The 20,184-nt window shown below is 48.6% G+C and overlaps 1 protein-coding gene across 2 annotated transcripts in view; it reads right to left on the reverse strand.

The window, feature by feature from the left end:
• Positions 1–1,162: 1,162 nt before the first annotated feature.
• The window catches only part of ARID1A (AT-rich interaction domain 1A), a gene marked incomplete at its 5' end in the record, with an annotated part of 70,042 nt that continues 51,020 nt past the window's right edge, over positions 1,163–20,184 (reverse strand). Inside the window, 16 exons of one of the 2 annotated variants that reach the window (XM_082653685.1) lie at positions 1,163–4,231; positions 5,976–6,106; positions 6,472–7,357; positions 7,833–7,929; positions 8,014–8,160; positions 8,247–8,397; positions 8,705–8,877; positions 9,055–9,187; positions 10,672–10,879; positions 13,556–13,765; positions 14,948–15,057; positions 15,145–15,290; positions 16,885–17,197; positions 17,908–18,075; positions 18,624–18,713; positions 19,015–19,255. In XM_082653685.1, coding sequence (XP_082509811.1) covers positions 2,501–4,231; positions 5,976–6,106; positions 6,472–7,357; positions 7,833–7,929; positions 8,014–8,160; positions 8,247–8,397; positions 8,705–8,877; positions 9,055–9,187; positions 10,672–10,879; positions 13,556–13,765; positions 14,948–15,057; positions 15,145–15,290; positions 16,885–17,197; positions 17,908–18,075; positions 18,624–18,713; positions 19,015–19,255 — 4,935 coding nt within the window. In that variant the 3' untranslated portion in view covers positions 1,163–2,500. Of the gene's footprint in view, positions 4,232–5,975; positions 6,107–6,471; positions 7,358–7,832; positions 7,930–8,013; positions 8,161–8,246; positions 8,398–8,704; positions 8,881–9,054; positions 9,188–10,671; positions 10,880–13,555; positions 13,766–14,947; positions 15,058–15,144; positions 15,291–16,884; positions 17,198–17,907; positions 18,076–18,623; positions 18,714–19,014; positions 19,256–20,184 lie in introns of both variants that reach the window. The other variant, XM_082653684.1, reaches the window with a different exon arrangement.

Genomic DNA, 20,184 nt, shown 5'->3' on the forward strand with positions numbered 1-20,184 from the left:
TAGGTTTTAAAGGGAGCATTCTGGTTGCTATGTTGAAAATAAGTTCAAACACCAGGCAAAGCAGAAGCAGGGAGGCCAGTTTGGAGGATATTCTGAGTTCAAGAAAGATATGATGGTGTCTTGAACTAGTGGTAGTAGCTGGACTGAGGATTATTTTTTGAAGAGAGCTAACAGACTGGATGTGGAAATGAAAGGAGTCAAGGATGTTTTTGGCCAAGCGATGGAGTTGCCATTTCCTGAGAAAACTATGGGAGAAGCAGGTTTCTAGGGGAAGACAGGGCATCTGCGGCGTATTCATATTAAACTTTCAAGCAGAGATGTCAAGAAGGCAGCTGAGGGCTACCCTGGTGGCACAGTGGTTAGGGATCCGCCTGCCAATGCAGGGGACACGAATTCAAGCCCTGGTCCGGGAAGATCCCACATGCCATGGAGCAACTCGGCCCACATGCCACAACTACTGGGCCTGCACTCTAAAGCCCATGAGCCACAACTACTGAAGCCCGTGCGCCTACAGCCCATGCTTTGCAACAAGAGAAGCCACCGCACGTGCACCACGATGAATAGTGGCCCCTGCTCGCTGCAACTAGGGAAAGCCCACGCGCAGCAACAGACCCAACGCAGCCATAAATAAATAAATAAATAAATAGATAAATAGATTAAACATTTTTTTAAAAAGGCAGCTGAATGCTCTAATCTGGAATCAGGGAAGAGAGCTGGTCTGGAGAAATAAATGGTTAAGCTGGAGGCTGACTCCAGATAATGGTCTTTTAAAATATTTCTAAGAAAAATGGAGATCCTCCCTTTGCCAACTATTTCCAAAAGTTTTTTCCTAGAGTATCATCAATTTCTTTGGCTACTTAAACCCACTTTACTTCAAGAGGCTAACAAGCTTTTTATGCCTAGAACTTCTTCTGCAGGTAAAATCATCTCTACAGCTCTCTTAAAGTCAGACTTACACTGTGGAAGGTCAAGTGAATATGGTGCAGAAATGACAGGGTCCAGGATGCCACCATTTAGGGAGAGAGTATACCAAGGGGGACTCGCAAGGACAGGACCAGCTCCCCAACACCCCCAAAAGGGTCAAGATTTTAAACAGTTTAAAAATAAAAAGCTTCACAAACGTCTTACCAAGATTTAATGTACATTTATTCTTAACACGTGGAACATATAGTATAAAGATTTCATACTGAATAAATGATATTCATTAAGCCAAAAAAGGAAAAAAGGAGGAATTTACATCAAGTTTTAGCTACATTGTTTGAAATACAAATATGCAGATTTTATCACTGAAAAAATCTCAATTGTGTTTCTTCATCAGGAACTTCAACTGAACCTAGAACTTTTTCACACCTCGATTAGAAAGAAAACAAAACAAAACAAAAACCCAGAAAAAAATAAACTATAAGTTGATTGGCTGCTGAGACAGCAAGGACTTTTTACAGAGACCTGTACAGCATCGCACCAAGAGGGGCGATGTCTGGCAAGAGATTAAATAGCTGTGTCTCGCTTTGTGCAGGTCACCAACTTGTTAACTCGTCATACTATAAAGGGGTAGCTGGGAGGGGGTCCAAACTGTGGGGATCCAAGGGTATGTGCAATGTACAACGTCATATATATACACACGTGGCAGCGCAGCCGCTGCAGCTAAAGGTTAAAACCAGTTCTAAGAGGTGATCTCAGGGTTATTCATACAATCAAGGAGGAGAGAAAGAGGTCAGGGTGTTGTAGGTTCACACATGATACTTTGGGGGAAAAGCCTTTTTTTTTTTTTTCTCCTCAACGTTTAACTAAAAACATTTTTAAAAACTACAGCTTGCTGCTGACCCAGCGTTTTCTCTTGTTTCCATGTGAGACATTATTATTACAGTATGTTTACAGTATCAGGTGTACAGTACAGTACATGAAAGGGTCTACACTCTACTGCACAGGCCTCTCCAGTGAACAGGGTTTGTCCACAACTGCGAACTTCTCGGTTCCTGCAAGATTGTGAATGTACAACAATAAACCATACACAGTTCAGCAGTCACCATTTTTGTCCTTCAGGGGTTTTTTTTTCTTTTTTTTTTTCCTTTTTTTTTTGTTTTTTTGTTTTTTGTTTTTTTTAACCATTAAAAACATTATGAAATGTGGCATCCCCTTGATGCAAGGACTGGGAAAGCCATTTTTACTTTTATTTTTTTTTCCCCAAACTCACTGTAAACGACAGTAACTTTGGTTAAAATAAAAAAAGTCTTCTATGTAGGCAGAGCTTTGTCTTTTCAAATAGGGCAGGGTCCTGAGGGGAGTAAAGTGAGGACAGGGAATAGAAAGATCGGGAGGAAGAAGGGGCGAGAAGGAAGAGAAAAGAGAAATAGGAGAGACTTTTTTTTCCAAGGGAGAAGCTGGACAGCACAGGGTAAACTGGATTCTGAGGTGGTTTTGCATAAATAAAGGGCAACAGTCAGTTTCTAAGTTCTCCACACACGCACACGCACACAGGGAGGGAGGTGTCCCACGGCTGTCATGACTGGCCAATCAAAAACAGTACATCGCAAATGACTTGTGAAACCAATGAGTTCATCAACGGTGATACCGAGATGTCCAACAGCCGTGACTCATACAGCGTGAACTCCGAGTGGTTCTCGTCCACCTTGGCCAGGGCCAGCAGCGCACGGGCAGCCCGTCGCATCATGTCCACACTAGTTGGCTCAAAGGGCGGGTTCTGCATGTGGAGCAGGCTGGCCTGGCTCTGCTGGAACTGTGTGGCAGCAAGGCTATCCTCCAGGAAGCCCAGGAGGTTGCCGATGCTGCCTTTCTGCACTGCAATGGCACGGGCCGCCAGGCTGTCACCCTGTGCCAGGTTGGCTAGCAGTACCACAGCCATCTCCCGGCACACCGGGTTCTTTCGGTCACTGAGGAAGCGCACCATGGTGCTGTACAACTTCTCCAGGCGGCTGAAGGGGGGTGTGGCCAGGATCAGGTCCACATTGTTGTCCTGGATGCTGAGTTTGCTGAGGGTTTCCAAGACCAGTCTCTGTGGGGAGAGGACGGCGTTGGGGCCCAGGGTGGAGAAGGGGTCCTGGGCTTCAGCTGAAGGGCAGACTGCCCAGTGTAGGAGTCCATCCAGGACAGGCAGGCAAATGCTCTCTGGGTATGGGGAGAGGTCCAACTGCCCCGAAATGTTGGCGAGCGTGACCAAGGTGTTTTCCCGAAGCATCTCCAAGCAGTCCCACCACCACTCCACTTTGTTGCAGCTCACCCCTTGGTCCTGCTCCTCCTCCTTCTCGTAAGTCAGTGGCGCCTGCTTCCGTTCCGGGTGCTTGTGGTGCAGAAGGATCAGCTTGCCCAGGATGAGCAGCAGCCCCGGGTGCTTGGACATCTCAAAGTCGTTGCCTGGCACAAATGACAGACTTCGGATGGTATTGGAGACACAGACGCAGCGTTTGGCAAGGGAATCCTGCCAGTCCAGAAGGGTACACAGTGGGGTCTCATCTTTACTGTGGGGTTCATCCTCTAGGATCTTGATGTTCCGATGGCTCTGTGCTGGGCTGATGCCAAATGGAAACTTGCTGCTTTCCTTGGTGGCCTCTACACTCTTAGCTCCCTCCTCGGTCAGTGTGCTAGACCGGGTGGACAACATGTCATCCATAGTGGCTGTGATCCGTTTTTCTGGAGGGCCATCAGTCGGGGGGCCCTCCTGCTCTGTTGTCCCTGGTGTACCCTCTACTGCTGTGACATACTTCCGAGTGACTGGTGGGCAGGGTACATGAGGCCGGGAAGGCAGCAGCTCTGTTTTGCTCTCAAAGTGGGTCTGGATATGCTCAGTGGTGTCCCCCCCACCAATCCGCCAGTGCAGCAAGCCACTGTCAAACTCCTGCACGCGCCCAAGCTTATCTGAGCAGTCCACCACGAACGGGTCATTCTTTTGCACGATCTTTACTGGAAGCCTGTCAAACTTACTAATCAGTTTCTCCTCACTATTCTCTGAGGCGGCTTTGTCCTTGCCCGCAAAGGCCATCTCCTCATCATTTTCAATTACTTCCTCCTCTTCTTCCTCCTCTAGTTTGGGACCTAGAAGGTCTTCCTCCTCCACCCCCTCCATAGGAGCCGGACTAGACGCTTTGCTGAATCTCCCAGGGTCCAGTAGTGTTCTCTGTCCTGGGTCACCCACCTCATACTCCTTTAAAATGCCAAAGATCTCAATCAGGCAACGTCGGAAATATTCCACAAGGAGCTCTAGCAACCCTGGGAGCTAGAAGAGAAAGAACAGGAAATAAATTAAGGGAGAAAAGTGGGCTAAGAAGAGAATCCTTGACTTGAGAGGCCTGCCAAGGTCTTCTATCTAATCTCCCCTCTTCCCTTCTAGGTCAGATGTCTGTATCACTGGGAGAGTCAGAGTTCTCCTTTCCCAAAGGCTCTCCACAAATCAAGTCATTTGAACTCTCCTCTGCTTAGCACAAAATTCTTCCTTCTGCCCAAACAATCTTCACACAAGCCTGCTTCAGCAGATGGACCACTGACCAGCAACCCTGCACCTCACCTACCAGTGCCACCCACCTCTCAGCCTCACCTTTCTCAACCAATTTCTGCTTCTCTTCACCAGGCCCAGTTTCCTACCCGTTGGTCACTGCCATTGTCCCTCTTAGGACACTCTCTACATTCCATTGCCAAGTGGAGCCCAAGGCTAGGCATGGTGGGATAACACCTTCCAACACAATGCAGGGTGGACAGATGTTCATTTGCTCTCTTCCCCAAGCTCCCCAACTTTTCCAGGAGGCTGGACCTCTGTGCGTCATGTAACATAATGAGTGGGATGAGGCTTATATTCTCTAAACACTGTTCCAAGCTGGTGCTAGACAGACCCAAATTTCAGCTTAGATTCTGTACAGGCCATTTACTACTCCCAGCAGAAAACATTACTCTCCAGTCAGATTAATCTCTGGCTAAAGAGTACAGCAGAAAGGAAAACACAGGGCTTTAGACTTAAACAAAGACCCAGGTTTGAATCCTGGCTTCTCCGGGAACTATCTGTATGATTTAAACTCTCTGAGCTGTAGCCTTCCTATCTTTCCACTGAAAATGATGCACATTCCTAAACTTCACAGGCTTGTTCTAACGTCTAAATGGAATATGTCAAGTGCCTGGCTTATGGAAATTGCTCCATCAATATTTGTTCCTTTTCTTTCTCATGGGAAGCAGGCTTTGGATTCAGAAAGACTGCTAACAGCTGTGTGAACCTGCGCAAAGATAAGACTCTGAGCCTATTTACTCATCTCTAAGAGGCCACATCCGCCTCAGAAGGCTGCAGTGAGGATGACACAAAAGAAAATATGAAGTACCTAGCACAAAGTGAGGGCACAGTAAATGGGAACTGTTAGTAACGATGCCCCCAGTCAACTCCTAAACAGATGGGCTGGTAGGTGCTGAGGATGATCAAAAGAAAGAGTAGGATAGTGCAGAAGAAACTCTTCCCAGCTGAGAAAACTCCAGGTGCGTATCTATGGAGAAAAGGTCTGGAAAACCACCTCTACATTAACTGCCCCCCCAGCCCCCGCCCAGCAGCGTGCACTTCTTTACCCTTCCCATTCTACACCTTAGGAAAAATGGGATCAAGAAAGACCTCTTCTATTCGGAGTGGATGAAGAAAGAAAGGGAAAATAAAGAAACTGCTCTACTCACTGACAGACAACAGGTTCTTCTTGGTAGTCTAAAAAATATGGTGTCCTCACTGACGTCAACAGAATCTGCATTTCTTACCAATACCAACAAGTTTCTCCCTTTGAAGTCAATCCTGATTGACTAAATTACACAATTATTGTTCTCAGTATTCTAGGCCCATGGCTGGTGGCAAAGTACTGGCATAGAAGGTATCAGACAGCAAGTGAGAGAAAGGAGACCATGTTGGCCAGGGATGGCTTAATTCCCTGGTCACTTAGCATCATCTCCTTCAAGAAGATCCCAGGCCCTCCCAATCTTCCCCGGGCACCTGTACTCACCTGACTGAGGTTGAAAGTCATGATGCTGTTGTCATCATACAGCAGGATGTTAATGGTGTCTAATGCCCACGTGCTCTCTGCCAGCAGCCCAGACTTGAGGGACATCATTACCCGCCATGCCTCCGGGGTTCCTGAAATAAACCTCCACGTCGTCCATCCACCAAGCCCAGGTTGGCAGGAGGCACCCCCCACCCCAGAGCTGGCTCATCAGTCAGGCTACTCTGAAGAGAACACATGGTGAGAGGCAGTTCCAATCTGGGAGATGACACACATCTGCCCCTCATGGCTTCTAGGCTCTCTTAGGACATCACTGTGTGGTAATTCCTTTAGTAAAGCCTGACATCAGCTGATTTCTTCCTTACCCAAAGTTCTTTGGCTCTACTTTAGTCAACACTGGACCAGATTTTAATTCATCCAGAACATCAGGATGGAGAGAGAACAATGAACAAGATGTAAAGAGGCAGATTAAGCAACCCAATCAAGGAGGTCTCCTTACCGATGTCTTTCATCGTGAGCCGCCTCCTCTGCTTCAACACAGGCTGTGTGGCTTCAACAGAGCCAGGTGGGAAGGTAATGTCCCGCCGAATCATAGGCGGCTGCACAGGGGCAGGTGCTATGTGTGAGGCAGGTACTGGGGGACCTGCCTTCTGCATCTTCATCCCGGAGTGCAGGAATGGAGACTTGCTAGGAGAGGTGCGGTTCTCCATTGGCCGGGGCAGGGGAGCAGGGCTGGATACCTGAGGAATGTGATTCTGCATGCTTGGTGGGGGCTGGTAGTTGGATGGAGGGGGCCTTGTCATGGGGGGCACGGGGGCAGAAGGACCATATGGGGGCTGGCGTGTGCCATGGGAAGGCCATGGGCCTTCATGGTTGGCTCTCTGATCCGTGTGCAGCATTTCATCTGTTCGGTTCACGCCATGATAGGCAGCACCTTGCGGGGCAGAGCCCGTGCTCTGCCTGTTGGCGTAACTGTAGGTCATGTCATTACGCCCCTGCCACATGGTGCCTTGCTGAGCAACCTCAGCCGATGCCTGTATGGGGCCGCCCATCATCTGCGGTGGCATGTTCTGCTGGGCACTGGAGCCAGGGGGTGCTGAGACACGGTCTCGGCCAAACTGGAATGGAAACTGGTTCTGGGGGCCGCCTGCTGGTCGGCGCTCAGTAGCAGCAGTGGCAGGATAGGCATTGCCATACTGGTTGTACACATCTTGCTGAGGGGAAGGCTGAGCAGCTTGTTGCTGGCTGGCAGGCTGGGGCTGGGCTGGGGGCAACTGCTGCTGCTGGGGCTGCCCCTGCCCCGTGCTGTACGGCACACTGTACATCTCCCCTTCGTGCCTCTTGGCAGGAGGGCCATATGTGCCATCCATCGGCCGCTTGTAATTCTAAGACGGGGACAAGCACAGGAAAGGTTAATACTCTGCACTCAGGGACACAAGACCCACAGCTGCCCAGATGCTACACCAGACACCTGCTGGGCTTACTTCTGCCCCTCTAGAAGAGAGGACACAGACTCCAAGGGAACAAAGGAATCACCTTTATGAGTTATCTTTTGAAGTTGTTTCTGAAAGCAAGAATCATTCTCTATTCCCTCTGGCTCTCCCTTGCTCTAAGTAGAAAAATGTGGAAAAGTTCAAAACTCAAAATAAGGCCTGTTTCTAACCCTTTTGGAGAACTAGAGACGGGACTAGACTCCAAACAGGGAAGAGACTGAGGGCCTGGCTCTTCAGACAGAAGCGGCCATCGGGGTGGGAGAAGAACACCAAAGAATCTAAAGTGGACTTCACAGACTGCACAACTTAGCCTTCTAACTGGCTCTCGGGGGAACCTGTGTGTCAGCTCACCCGCTACCCTCCTCACCTGCTGCTGCTGCTGATACATCGTGGTCTGCTGGCTGGGGAAGGGGCTGCTGGAAGGGGTGCCTTGAGCGGAGAACTGATTGCCATAGGAATCATGTCTGCAGGAAGGAGAGAAACAGAGGATCAGGGTGGGAAGTGGGGAAGCCTGAGCCACAGTGGCACTGAGACCAGGTTTTACTTACCGTTGCTGCTGCGGCTGCGGCTGCGGCTGCGGCTGTGCGGGGTAACGGCTAGGAGAATACATCCCCGAGTCTGGGTTGGAAGGCATGAGATTCGGCTGTGGGGCTGCAGTGCCCATGTTTCCCTCGGGTCCTATTCCGGGCTCCGTCCTAAACAAAATTGGAGAAGCAGGTTGAGTCCATGATAGCTGTGGGGTGCTGGTGTGGGACAGGGGTGGGAGGTGGGGCGTGCTTACCTCACTCTGTCATAAGGACCTCCATAGGGATAGTGCTGTCGCGGTCCCATCGCCACATTTCCCAGCCCAGGGCCGGCAGCTCGACTGTAGGGGTCCCCCATCCCGCCGTTAGGGCCCTGACCTGAGGACATGAAGGGATCACTCCCCGGAGCTAAGAGCAAAAGGGAAGACGATGAGCAAACTGGTTCGTCAGTAGGCGTAGCAGCCTATACCTTGCCTGCCCCAAAGACCCAGGCCCTCTTCAGAGCTCAGGTTTGTACCAGGTCTTTAACAGAGATCTAAAATGGCCCCAACCAGCAAAGAAAACACACTGATAAAGGGATGACAAGGTGAGGCCAGGGAGAGGGAGACAAGAAGGGAGGATGGCTCGACAAGAAACCTTAAATCACTCTCAAGTCTACCCACCGCCCCCGCAATTCCCCGTCCTCAAGGAAGTAAGGCAAACAGCAGTTGGTCACCTTTCCTCATGCTGCCATAAGGATCCTTATTTGGCTCGTAGGACATGCGCCCCATCATGTCAGAGGTATTCATACTGGGCTGGTACCCAGGGTTTGGAGTCATGGAATTCCGCTTTTGGAATGTGGGGTCACTTCCATCAGGAAAGGCATCCTGGATCCCGACCGAATTGCTCCTGCTCCAGAGTGAGGAAAGCCAATTAGACCCCAAATAAAGGAATTCCTCCAATAATGCAAGGCACATGGGAGTCACTGGTTGGACAGGCAGAGCAGGGACCGCCCTGGGCTGCACAGGAGCTCATGCACTTCTGTCCAGGATCCCCCAAACCACCTGTCCCTGCTCCAGGCCTTACCTCATGCCTGGCAAGGGGGGGATCTGGCTGTGTGGTGTGGATGCTGGAGTTGGTGGCTTCAGGTCTCCCCCTTCTGCCATGGAACTGCTGGTTGACTGAGGTGTCTGTGGCCCCTGCATTGACCCTGATCCCGCTGTGGACAGAGATGCAGGGTGAGCAGGAAAGTGTTTAACTCTCACAGCAACACACAAATGCCCTAGGATCTCTTTGAAGCAGATCATTATAAGGCTAGAACTAGGGTTCTTTAAAACCTAAATAACCCTCCTCAAGAGAGGATCTGCAAGGCCAGTAATAAAGAAGGAAATCTGAGAGCGCTATCGCTTTTTGCTGCTGTTCACATTTGGAGACCAGGAGTGGTGTGGCGATGCCATCAACATGCTGGTGATTCCTTGAGTCTGTCAGCTTCCCTGACTACTTTTCTTTACTTCCCCCAAGGACCCTACCTAACCTATTACACATTGTTATGCTGGTACACAAGCTCCCAGTAAGAGGCCCTGGAATGCTAGATGGGGAGGTTCCATCTTGCCCCAAACCTGCAGAACACTGCAGGAGCCCAGGAACTCCTATTCTCAAGCATCTAACCCAGTGGCACTGTGCAGTTTCAAATGTTCCCTTAAGCTGATGAGCACAGAACTACCCATAATTAATGTCTCCATTAGCTACCATTCCCAGCAGCAGATATCCCACTGATTAGGCCTCCCCAGCTGATGAGTCATCTCAGGCACTCACTATACCCTCAGAGGTCAACACCAGGGCGCATGTGTTTACACCCACCTTCTAGGAGCCCTGGCCTTCTTCCCTCCCCATGCTTGTCCAGGCCCCATCCTCCTCTCAGAAAGCAGGGTGGGCAGAGGCACTCCCAGCAGAGAGCTCCATTCATGTTCCCTCCCCACCCCCTCCTTCCCATTCATTACCATCTCAGCTCCCTGGGGAATTCAGGGCTCTAGTCTGAGCTGCATTCTAAGGCGCTGACATCAGTGAGCCAAAGCTCCCAGATGGCCCTGCCTCACTGCTATTTGTCAGATTTCCCGACTCCTTTGGTGTCCCTCCCACTCACTAGTTTACAAACATTTGGCAAGACGCCAGGTGCACAATGAAAATTAAAACTTAAGGGCTGCTGCAAACTATCTCCCAAGGGAGTCGCCACTGCCCGCTCTTTAGTCTGCCAACCTGTTAAGCTCTGTGGTAGGACAAGGCAAAGCACACATCCCTGGTGGCAGGCACTGGTGAATAAGGAACCTGGACCCTTGAATGCTACCCCTTTTATTTTTTTCATTTTTTTAAAACATCTTTATTGGAGTATAATTGCTTTACAATGTTGTGTTAATTGCTGCTGTATAACAAAGTGAATCAGCTATACATATACATATATCCCCATATCTCTTTCCTCCCACCCTCCCTCTCCCACCCCTCTAGGTAGTCACAAAGCACCGAGCTGATCTCCCTGTGCTATGCGGCTGCTTCCCACTAGCTATCGGTTTTACATTTGGTAGTGTATATATGTCCGTGCCACTCTCTCACTTCGTCCCAGCTTACCCTTCCCACTACCCATGTCAAGTCCATTGAATGCTACCCTTGAAGGGTGAGGCTTGGTGAGGCTGCTCACCCAATCCTTACCAGGAGAGGGAGGCTGGATCTTGGGCTGGGACTTCTTGGAATCAGCAGCTGCAAAGATGTCTGGGGGAGGGTCTTCTCCCCGTTCGATCTTGCACTCAAAGGCATAGAGACATTGGATGTACTGCTTTTTCAAGGAGCTGGCAGCACTGCTTGAGGTGCCGACATTGAGGTTGGTCGCAAGTTCCCGCCATTTTTTGTTCTTGTTGACCTGTACAACCAACCAGAAGAGTTGGGGGTACATCTTCCATCTGGTCTTCCTGCCCACATACCCCAAACCCCATCAGGCTACCAGGTACTCATCTTGTGATATCACAGTTCTGTTAACCACAAAAGTTAACCTTGCTTGTGGAGAGTCCACAATAAACATTAAATCCATGGCTTCCCTCTACCCTCAGCAGGTTTTATCCACAGATCACTGCAACTGTCAGACAGTGCTTATTCAAAATAGGGCAAACCTTACACCACTATTAGAGAGAATGGAATTCAGAAGGTATGGGCTTTGCTTTACACAAGTGTACTGCTGAGAAATGATGTGCAAATCACCATCAGATCCAAATCATATTTTAAATGAACTGATAAAAACTAACATTTTATAAAATGGAGACGTGTGGCAATATCAACGACCACGCTGCTTGACTTTTACTTTGTCAAACTGGGGGTTTTCATAACTGATTTTTTTTCTCAGTGTGGGGCTCCTTCCAAATTTGATACTCTGCGTCACTGCTCCCTGCATCTCAAGGACATATAACTACAAGCCCCTTTCCCTCAGCAGTCACTGTCTTGATTGTCCGGGAGATGCTTCAGACCCTATGACTCCTTTGCCCCTTCCCAGCGGCCGGCCTACAGTTCTGCCTCCTCTCCTCAGCTTCAGCACACACTGATCAAGACCAGTCCCCCAGTCCCTACACTTGGTCTGTCTGCTTTAGCCAGGCAGGTCTCCTTCTTCACGTATTCCTTTTTTTGGGCGCTCTGCGCGGCATGCGGGATCTTAGTTCCCCAACCAGGGAAGGATCCCATGCCCCCTGCAGTGGAAGAGCGGAGTCTGAACCACTGGACCGCCATGGAAGTCCCCTTCATGTATTCTTATGTTTATTCATCCACCATGTGATAAGCCTGTCTCTCAAGGCTAGAAACACTGACTTTCCAGTCCCAATCCACAGGGAGTTCAATATGTTTTGATACCTGCTGGTCTGGTACCTGTGACACCAGAGAAGAGTGATAAGGCAGCAACGAAAGGAACAACCTAGACGAACACTTCCTAGAGCAGGCAATATCTGAGCAGAGTCTTGAAGGTTGGAGGTGGCACTGGTAGGGTATACTCCAGACTCTTTCCCATCAGCATGACAGCTGGGCCAGTCAACTGCCTCCTCCCTCCCCCGCCCTCTACCTAAACCCTACTAATCCTTCAGAAAAGCTCAGGTCTCATCTTTTGCCTTCTTGGAGCCTTCACAAACTAACTCGTAACAGCACTCTTTCTCCTCTGAACTCTGTCTTTAGAGTTTAATCACATCACTGCATCTAAAAGGTTGGCAACCTTTTGCAAACTGGAAGACAGACCCAGGCTTTGGGATTCCCTCTATATCTCATTTTAGGTCCAGTGAACCCAGAAGCCCACACAATCAACAGTGTGCCAAACCTAACCCAATGCCCCCTTTCCCTTCAGGTAGAAGAGCCCTGACTACGAGAGCTCAATACCAGGGAGAATGGCAGGAATGAACCCAGGGTCACCTCAGAAGCCTGCTGTGGCTCGGCTTCCCACGCTCGTTATGTGGTGGTGTGCACGTGTCTTGTTTTATTTTGTTTTCCTTTTGTGGGGGAGGGGAACGAAGCCTGAGGGAGAAGGAATTCATAACTGACTGTTGGTTGGCTTCATTCCAATCATTTTCTTTTCTGCTGGTGACAGCTGTTTTCTCTTCTGATTTAGAAGGTTTGGAATACACCCCTCCCCACGACGCCTCCCCCTGGGCTCAGCCACACACTCAGATCCAATAGCAGGCTCCCGGTATGATGACTACAGAACATACATAGGAGGAAAGTTTGCAAGGCACAGTGGGCTGTCTGCCAGCATTGCCTCACCTGTTTGACTCCTGGGCTGAGTGTAAAACAAAGATATAAGTTATTAGGGCAGGCGCAAGGCTCAGGCTGGTGCTCAGTTCAGAGGTTTCCAGTGGAGATTAACCCAATCACTTAAGTCTCCCATACAGAGTGACTAAACACAATTTCCCACCTACTTCTTCCTTCATAAACTATTTCTATTTAATAGCTCCTGAAATCCCATCTCCATTGGGAAGCTTCCTAGAATGAAAGGATCAGCAACCACTCTGGCTTCCCTTGTACCATACTGTAGACCAATTTATGTGACAGAAATCTTGCTGAAAGCTGTTTGATTATCCCCAGCTTTCGACAGTCTCAACAGGACACACACTGTCCCTACATTCCAAATAAGGAGAACGAGGGCTCGGAGTAGTTATATACCTCGATTAAGGTCACATATATCGTAAGTGGCTAAGAAAGAATTCAAAACCAGACCCATCTCTTTTTTTTTTTTTCCAGACCCATCCCTGAACCTTGCCCTTGTCTACTACTCCAAACTGCCTGCCATGGAATCAGAATGCCCACAGACTTGCCCGATTTTTGCAACCCAGGGGGACTCTGGACACATGGTAAGTTAATGCTAATACTTTACACTACCCACGGAGGTCTCAGCCTCCTCCCTTTGCCTTATCTTCTGGAAGGCCCGAGCTCCCTGGTCTGTCAGTATGTGACTCAGAGAGCAGCAGGAGAGGGTGATGTGCCTGTGGGATGCATGGCACCAGTGATGCCACTGAGTACCTAGAGAGAGGCTTGTTGAAACCACAGGGGAAGCCAAGTGCCAGGCACTCACCTGAGTCAATCCACCAATTTCCTTCACAGACACATAGAGGCGGTACAGGTCCAGAGGTTTCCTACCCACAGCAGGCAGATTTGTCATGCCCATGGCCTTCTCCTCCGTGAAGGCCAGATAACGGTCCACCCACATCTTCCTCTCAGGCTCACCACCCAGCTCATACAACTTGGTGATCTTCTCATTGGTTGTAGTAGAAGAACTGGATTTCTGAAAGGGGCAGGTCAAGATTCTTAGGAACTGGTCAGATTCAAAGCCTATGCTAGGGGTCTTAGAAATCCCTCGATTAGGGCAGTGGTAAAGCTTCTCATTCTGGGGTGGCCACTAACATCTGCACTGCCTTCACAAAAACCAAAAGGGAGATAGACGTTCCTATAAAGAAAGAAAGCTAACACTGCCTATGTGTTATGTATTGAGTGCTGTGCTAGAGGCCTTTACACATTAGGTATTATAAATTATCCTGCTCTTAAAAGATAAGGTAGCAAGCACAAGGAGGCCATGCCTGAGATCTCATAGCTTTTAAGTAGCAGGACTGAGAGTCAAACCCTTGTCCACCTGACATCAATGTCACTACTCCCATACTACTACCCAGGAGCCTGGACACACTTTTACAGACTGTTTCAGAGAACTCAAGAAACACAAAACATGACCTTGAGACAACTGACTAAAATGAAAGCCAACTCTTCCTCCTCTCAAGAAAGGAAGGGTCCTGCTTGAATGGCTTTGGATATCCTATCCAAGACATGAGGATGACTAAAAGGGTCTAGAAGCCAGAGGTGAACGTCCACAAGAGGTGGCAGTTATGATTTTGATTTCCCCTACTTTATAAGATAGGGAAAATGAGGCATGACAAAGGGCCGAAATAATTTAAATGACTTAAATACTGAGCAGGTCCCCAAAATGCCACACAGTCCAACCAATAGCACACTCAGGACCAATCTAAGAGAGGCCAAGGACCCAAAACCCCACCTGCCTCGTCTCCCACTTTATAGAACGTAGGGCACCAACCATTCCTGCTGTTCTGAGTAAGGTCCAGGAAGAGAAGAACTAGTCCCCCATGGCATACACCATCTATCAATGCATAAGGACAAGGGTCACAGTTTCAGAGAGAGCAGTGCAGAGAATTCTACTCTGCAGGTCTGGCATTTCCTCCATATCAGACAGCTGTGAGAACATGTTATTTACGTTAGGACCCCTTAGGCTAACTCAAACCCAATTCAGTGAACTATTATCCTGGGACCCTTCATGGTAAGAAGAGGTGACAGCACTCTTTTCCAAGATTATCTAGTTGGTGTCATAAAAGGCTGGAATCTAATCACCCTCTCTTCTTTTTCCTTCCTATCACTGAAAGGATGGGACAGAAAGTTGAGGGGTCAAAATATAAATCATTACCTTGGATTTAGATTCCGTCTTGGGTGTTCCATCTGCCTTGTTGTTCATTTTGGTGGCTGGAGTTAACTTGACATCCCCAAGACCCATCATCTCTGGGCTGGCTGCCATCCCTATAAAAGAGAAAAAAGTCCAATAGGTTTGTGACATGAAGATCACTTTGGAAGAAATCCCTGGGGTGAACAATGACTAGGACTTACCTGCTGAATTGTTAGCCATGGTTCCACCCATGGGATATGGGGGTCCCTGAGGGTTGATCATGCCAGCCATACTATTAATCCCTTGTCCATAGGGAGGTCCAGTTCCCATTATGCCCCCTTGATTCATATTGGGGTAGCCTGGTGGCCTGAGGAAGAAGATGCAAAGTGTGAGAGAGAGACAAGAGTTAGAGACACTAAGCTTTCGGATTTGGACTTGAGCTAAATAGGGCTGTGTGAGCCAAGATCATCTAGTTAGGCTTACAAGGAAAAAGTTTATGGCTCCCGCAAACCACAACCATGCACAGAGATATTCTTATCTTCCACCACCCACAAACGGCTCTAAGAGGGTGCAAGCTCCCAAAAGGAACTCACAGCTCAATTTTAAAGGATACACTCCTTGAAGAATGGAGTCTTACGGCGCCTCTTAAATACTGCCTCCTTTTAAGGCATCTCCAAAGTCAAGCTGTGTTTCCATTTAAGGGCCCTCACTATGGCAAAAGGCCTAGATTAAATGCTCAATTTTATTACTCTAGCATGGCACCTGGAGGGGCTTTGCATTCTTTTTATTTTATTTTTAAAATTATACCTCAAAAAACCCTTATTTACTTATTTTTTGGCCGTGTTGCATGGTTTGCAGGATCTCAGTTCCCTGACCAGGGACTGAACCACGGCCACGGCGGTGAAAGCCCAGAGTCCTAAACACTAGGCCACCAGGGAACCAAATCCACCTCTTTATAGTCAATCACCCTATTCTACCGTGGTTCATCAACATCCCAGTAAGAGTCGCTTTAAGAACTGTAGGCACCAACAATGGGGTACACAGACTTCAAAAACAGCAGAATCATAGTCACTGAAGTCAGTGGCCAAGGAAGAAGAGATGAATCTTGAAGTCATTAAACCAAATCACACGAGCCTTCTACACTTTTGCACCAGAGTCAAATACACAGGACCACACAGAAGAGTAGGAGAAATGGCAAACCACAACCTCACCACCCTCCATTTCTTACATCGTAGATCCAAATCATGTGAATCATTAAAAATCCTTTTGGAGGGCTTCCCTGGTGGCGCAGTGGTTAAGAATCCGCCTGCCAGTGCAGGGGGCATGGGTTCGAGCCCTGGTCCAGGAAGATCCCACATGCTGCGGAGCAACTAAGCCCATGCACCACAACTACTGAGCCTGCACTCTAGAGCCTGCAAGCCACAACTACTGAGCCCACGTGCCACAACTACTGAAGCCTGCGCGCCTAGAGCCCGTGTTCCGCAACAAGAGAAGCCACCACAATGAGAAGCCTGGGCACCGCAACGAAGAGTAGTCCCCATTCGTCGCAAACAGAGAAAGCCCGCATGCAGCAACAAAGAGCCAACGCAGCCAAAAATAAATAAACAAATAAATAAAATTGCATTTAAAAAAAAATCCTTTTGGAAACCAAGAAGCTAGACTGGCAGAAGAAATAAACTCTGAAGACTTATTTTACTAATCAAAATAATGTATACTTTATAAAGTTCTTTACATATGGTATCTGGTCATGTGAAATTTGATACCAATCTAAGATGCTTACAAATCAGCATTCCTGCTATATTTTTCACTGTAAAGAAACCTGGTTTTCTAAAGAGCTCTCAATAAAATGCATATTTACCAAGATAACATGATTTAGGTCCAGAAGTATCTCAACAACCTAAATGACTCTACAATGAGTTTCCTAGCACTGATACCCTCCCTCTTCACTTCCCAGGCCTTACCTGTTCTGGATAGAGTTGGCAGCAACGTGCATGGCGACAGCAGTTTCTTGAGTTTTCCGGTTCATACCCCCTGGTGGGGGACACATCCCTGACCCAACCTGAGGTGGCATATTGGCCATGTTAGGGCCATAAGGCCGGTTGCCCATGGAGGCATGACTCATTCTCCCTGGAGGGAGTGTGCCATAAGGTGGGATGCCAGGCTGCCCATGCATCTGACCTCCAGCACCCATAGGGTTCATGCTTCCAGCCATGCCTGCACTGGGGTAGTTAGCATTGGGCAAGGCATTATAGTTTGGCTGCCTGGGGTAGCCTCCTGGGAGGGGAAGGAGAGAAGATACAGAGACTTGGTTAGTGACTCACTAGCAACTCACTAATAACACTCAACTCTAAAACTCCAAAGATAACAAATAATGGGAATCATTCAATATTTGGTCTGGAAAGAGACCAATTTCACGGTCTCTTTAAACAACAACAACAAAACTTCATGATCCATTTAAAAACAAAAAAAGTGGGGGGGGGGGCAGGAGTATTTAAAGGCAGGCCTCAGTCGTCCCCTTATCTTAAGGACAGCACAGCACAGAGCAAGGCTGTCTGGCAGGCAAGGCTGGCTACGCTGCTATCCAGGCCCTTCAACGCCCAGAATTCTTTCCTTTCTACATACTCATCTTCCATGCTCTGTTTAAGAAATTCAGCTTTAGATCCACCTAGGGCTGATTTTGAGCAAAGATCTACTCTAGTAGGACTAATTTACTCAAAAAAGTTTAATAACCAATAATTACCATTTACTAAGTGTCTGTGCTCAGTCTTGGGCTAAATACCTTATCCCCATTTTAGAGATGAAACAGAGGCTCAGAGATATTCAAGGACTTTCCCATGATGGCAGTCCTGCCCTACTTTAAGGGCCTGGCCTTGGTGGACTTAAGGCAAAGGACAGTTCTACTCTAATAACCCAGAGAGCAGCATATCAAACAAGGAACTCTTTTCTCGCCTCACCTCCATGTACTCCTACGGTAGTATACTCACCCTGTGGGCCGTACTGACTTCCCTGGGGACCATAGCTCCCCATGGAGTTCTGCTGGTAGGAGCCCATGCCTGTGTGCATCTGTCCTCCAGAAGGCTGACGTGGAGATAAGGCCGACCCGGGCTGGGGGGAACTGTACTGGGGCATCTGGGGGTTCCTCTGCATGTAACCTATTTGTGGGTAGTGTCCATAAAGTTAGTACCTCAATACAATGGGAACAAATGCTCTCCCTTACCCTAGGTCTTCACCATCTACGTTTTCTTTAGCAAATACTTGCACGGGGGCTCTTATCTGCTGTATAAATTGTGTGCTCTTTTAGGCACACTCAAAAGTGACACAGCCATTAACCAGGGCATGCCAACTGTTTCTACTAAATGGAGGTTTGAAAAAACAAACAGCAATGACCCCCCCTCTCCCCCCAAAAAGAGGTAGGATTTAAAGGGTAGAGATTCAATGCTGAGTATTTAGTATTTGCTGACCAAATCAGGCACAATGTAGGGGGGAAATCCATCAAAACACATGACCAACAAAGAACGACTGTGGGGGAACATAATTCTGGAGACACCAAGATGGCCAAGCCCATCCTAACTTCACAACCTGCTGCTGACACTGTCCTAAGCTTCATGGTCATACAGTTCTCCAAAAGCTGTTGCACAGATAATCAATCCAAGGTCTGCCTCTGCCCTGCTCCCCCCTCCCTTGAAGCCCAGCCTCTCACCTCGATCTTGGGCAATGCTTGATTGGTTCATAGAAGGATGCATGATGCTGTCCGACTGGCCACTGGGTGGCCGAGGTGGCATCTGGTTGCCTGCTCCAGACAGAGAAAGAAGTAAGCCAATTATGACTAATTGGAACTAGAATTCCGCCGCAACTAGAATTCCATAGCCTGGAAATTCTAGCCAGAAGGTCAAGTTAGAACTGGAAATGGCTTCTGAGAAGGCCAAGAACCTCCCAGTATCCCATTCACAAAAGGATCCAGCAAAGGGGCTCCCATCTCCCTTCTTCAAATGCTGAAGGGAAACTCTCTGCCAGTGGAAGCCTGGGGCTCCCTAATATTGCTGGGGGCCAGTCCTCTTTCCCTTTCCCCAAAGGTCAGCACTCGTGGGTACCTGGCACTGCAGCAGGCGAGAGTGGTCCTGAGCGAGACTGAGCAACACTGGCAGGAGAGCCAACTGGGGACGGGGAGGGGCCTCGGATGCCAGGCAGGTGAGGGGAGGTATGGGGAGAAAAAGGAGACTGAGCTGGATTACTCTGCTCCCCTTGGCTGCTTGAAATCCCTGATGTGCTCACTCCAGGGCTCAGAGCTCCTTCTGTCCCCATGGGGAGATCGTCTATTGAACCAGACAGATCCTGGAAAATACACACAAGGACATGGATTAGCAGTATTTAGGCAGAAAGATTCTTTTTCCAACAATCCTACTACATGATCAACATTTTTCTTAAACAACCCGAAGTAAATATACTGCACACATTTATGCAGTCGTGATACTATAGCTTACATACAGCAAGCTCTCTATTAAGGGCCAGAGAGGAAATACTTTAGACTCTAAAGGCCACATAGTCTTTGTCACAACTATTCAACTCTGCCACCAGAGTGCAGAAGCAGTCACAGACAACACATAAACAAATGGATATGACTATGTTCTAACAAAACATTATTTATAAAAACAAGTAACTAGGGACTTCCCTGGTGGCGCAGTGGTTAAGAATCCGCCCGCCAATGCAGGGGACACGGGTTCGAGCCCTGGTCCGGGAAGATCCCACATGCCGCGGAGCAACTGAGCCCGTGCGCCACAACTACTGAGCCTGCGCTCTAGAGCCCGCGAGCCACAACTACTGAGCCCGTGAGCCACAACTACTGAGCCCACATGCCACAACTACTGAAGCCCGCGCGCCTAGAGCCCGTGCTCCGCAACAAGAGAAGCCACCGCAACGAGAAGCCCGCGCACCGCAACAAGAGTAGCCCCCACGCGCAGCAACGAAGACCCAACACAGCCATTAATTAATTAATTTTTAAAAGTAACTAGCCCACAAGCTATAGTTTGCTGGTCTATCTGGTCTATCTTCTGGTCTATCTACCAGAAGCACATGTAGTACTTTCATCTTCTTTCCCAGCCCCAACTTCTACAGTCATAAGAGAGCAGCTCTTTCAGCGAGCCTTTAGTTCTTTTCCAACGGGGAAACTTAACAAAACACTGCCAGGACAGCATCAGGAGCTATAAGAAAATGTTAACAAGTTTGGGCAACATTCACAGATCCCCTCTCCATCAAATTATTAT

Source organism: Grampus griseus (genome assembly GCF_964374135.1).
Source record: "Grampus griseus genome assembly, chromosome: 1".
Lineage (NCBI taxonomy): Eukaryota > Metazoa > Chordata > Mammalia > Artiodactyla > Delphinidae > Grampus > Grampus griseus.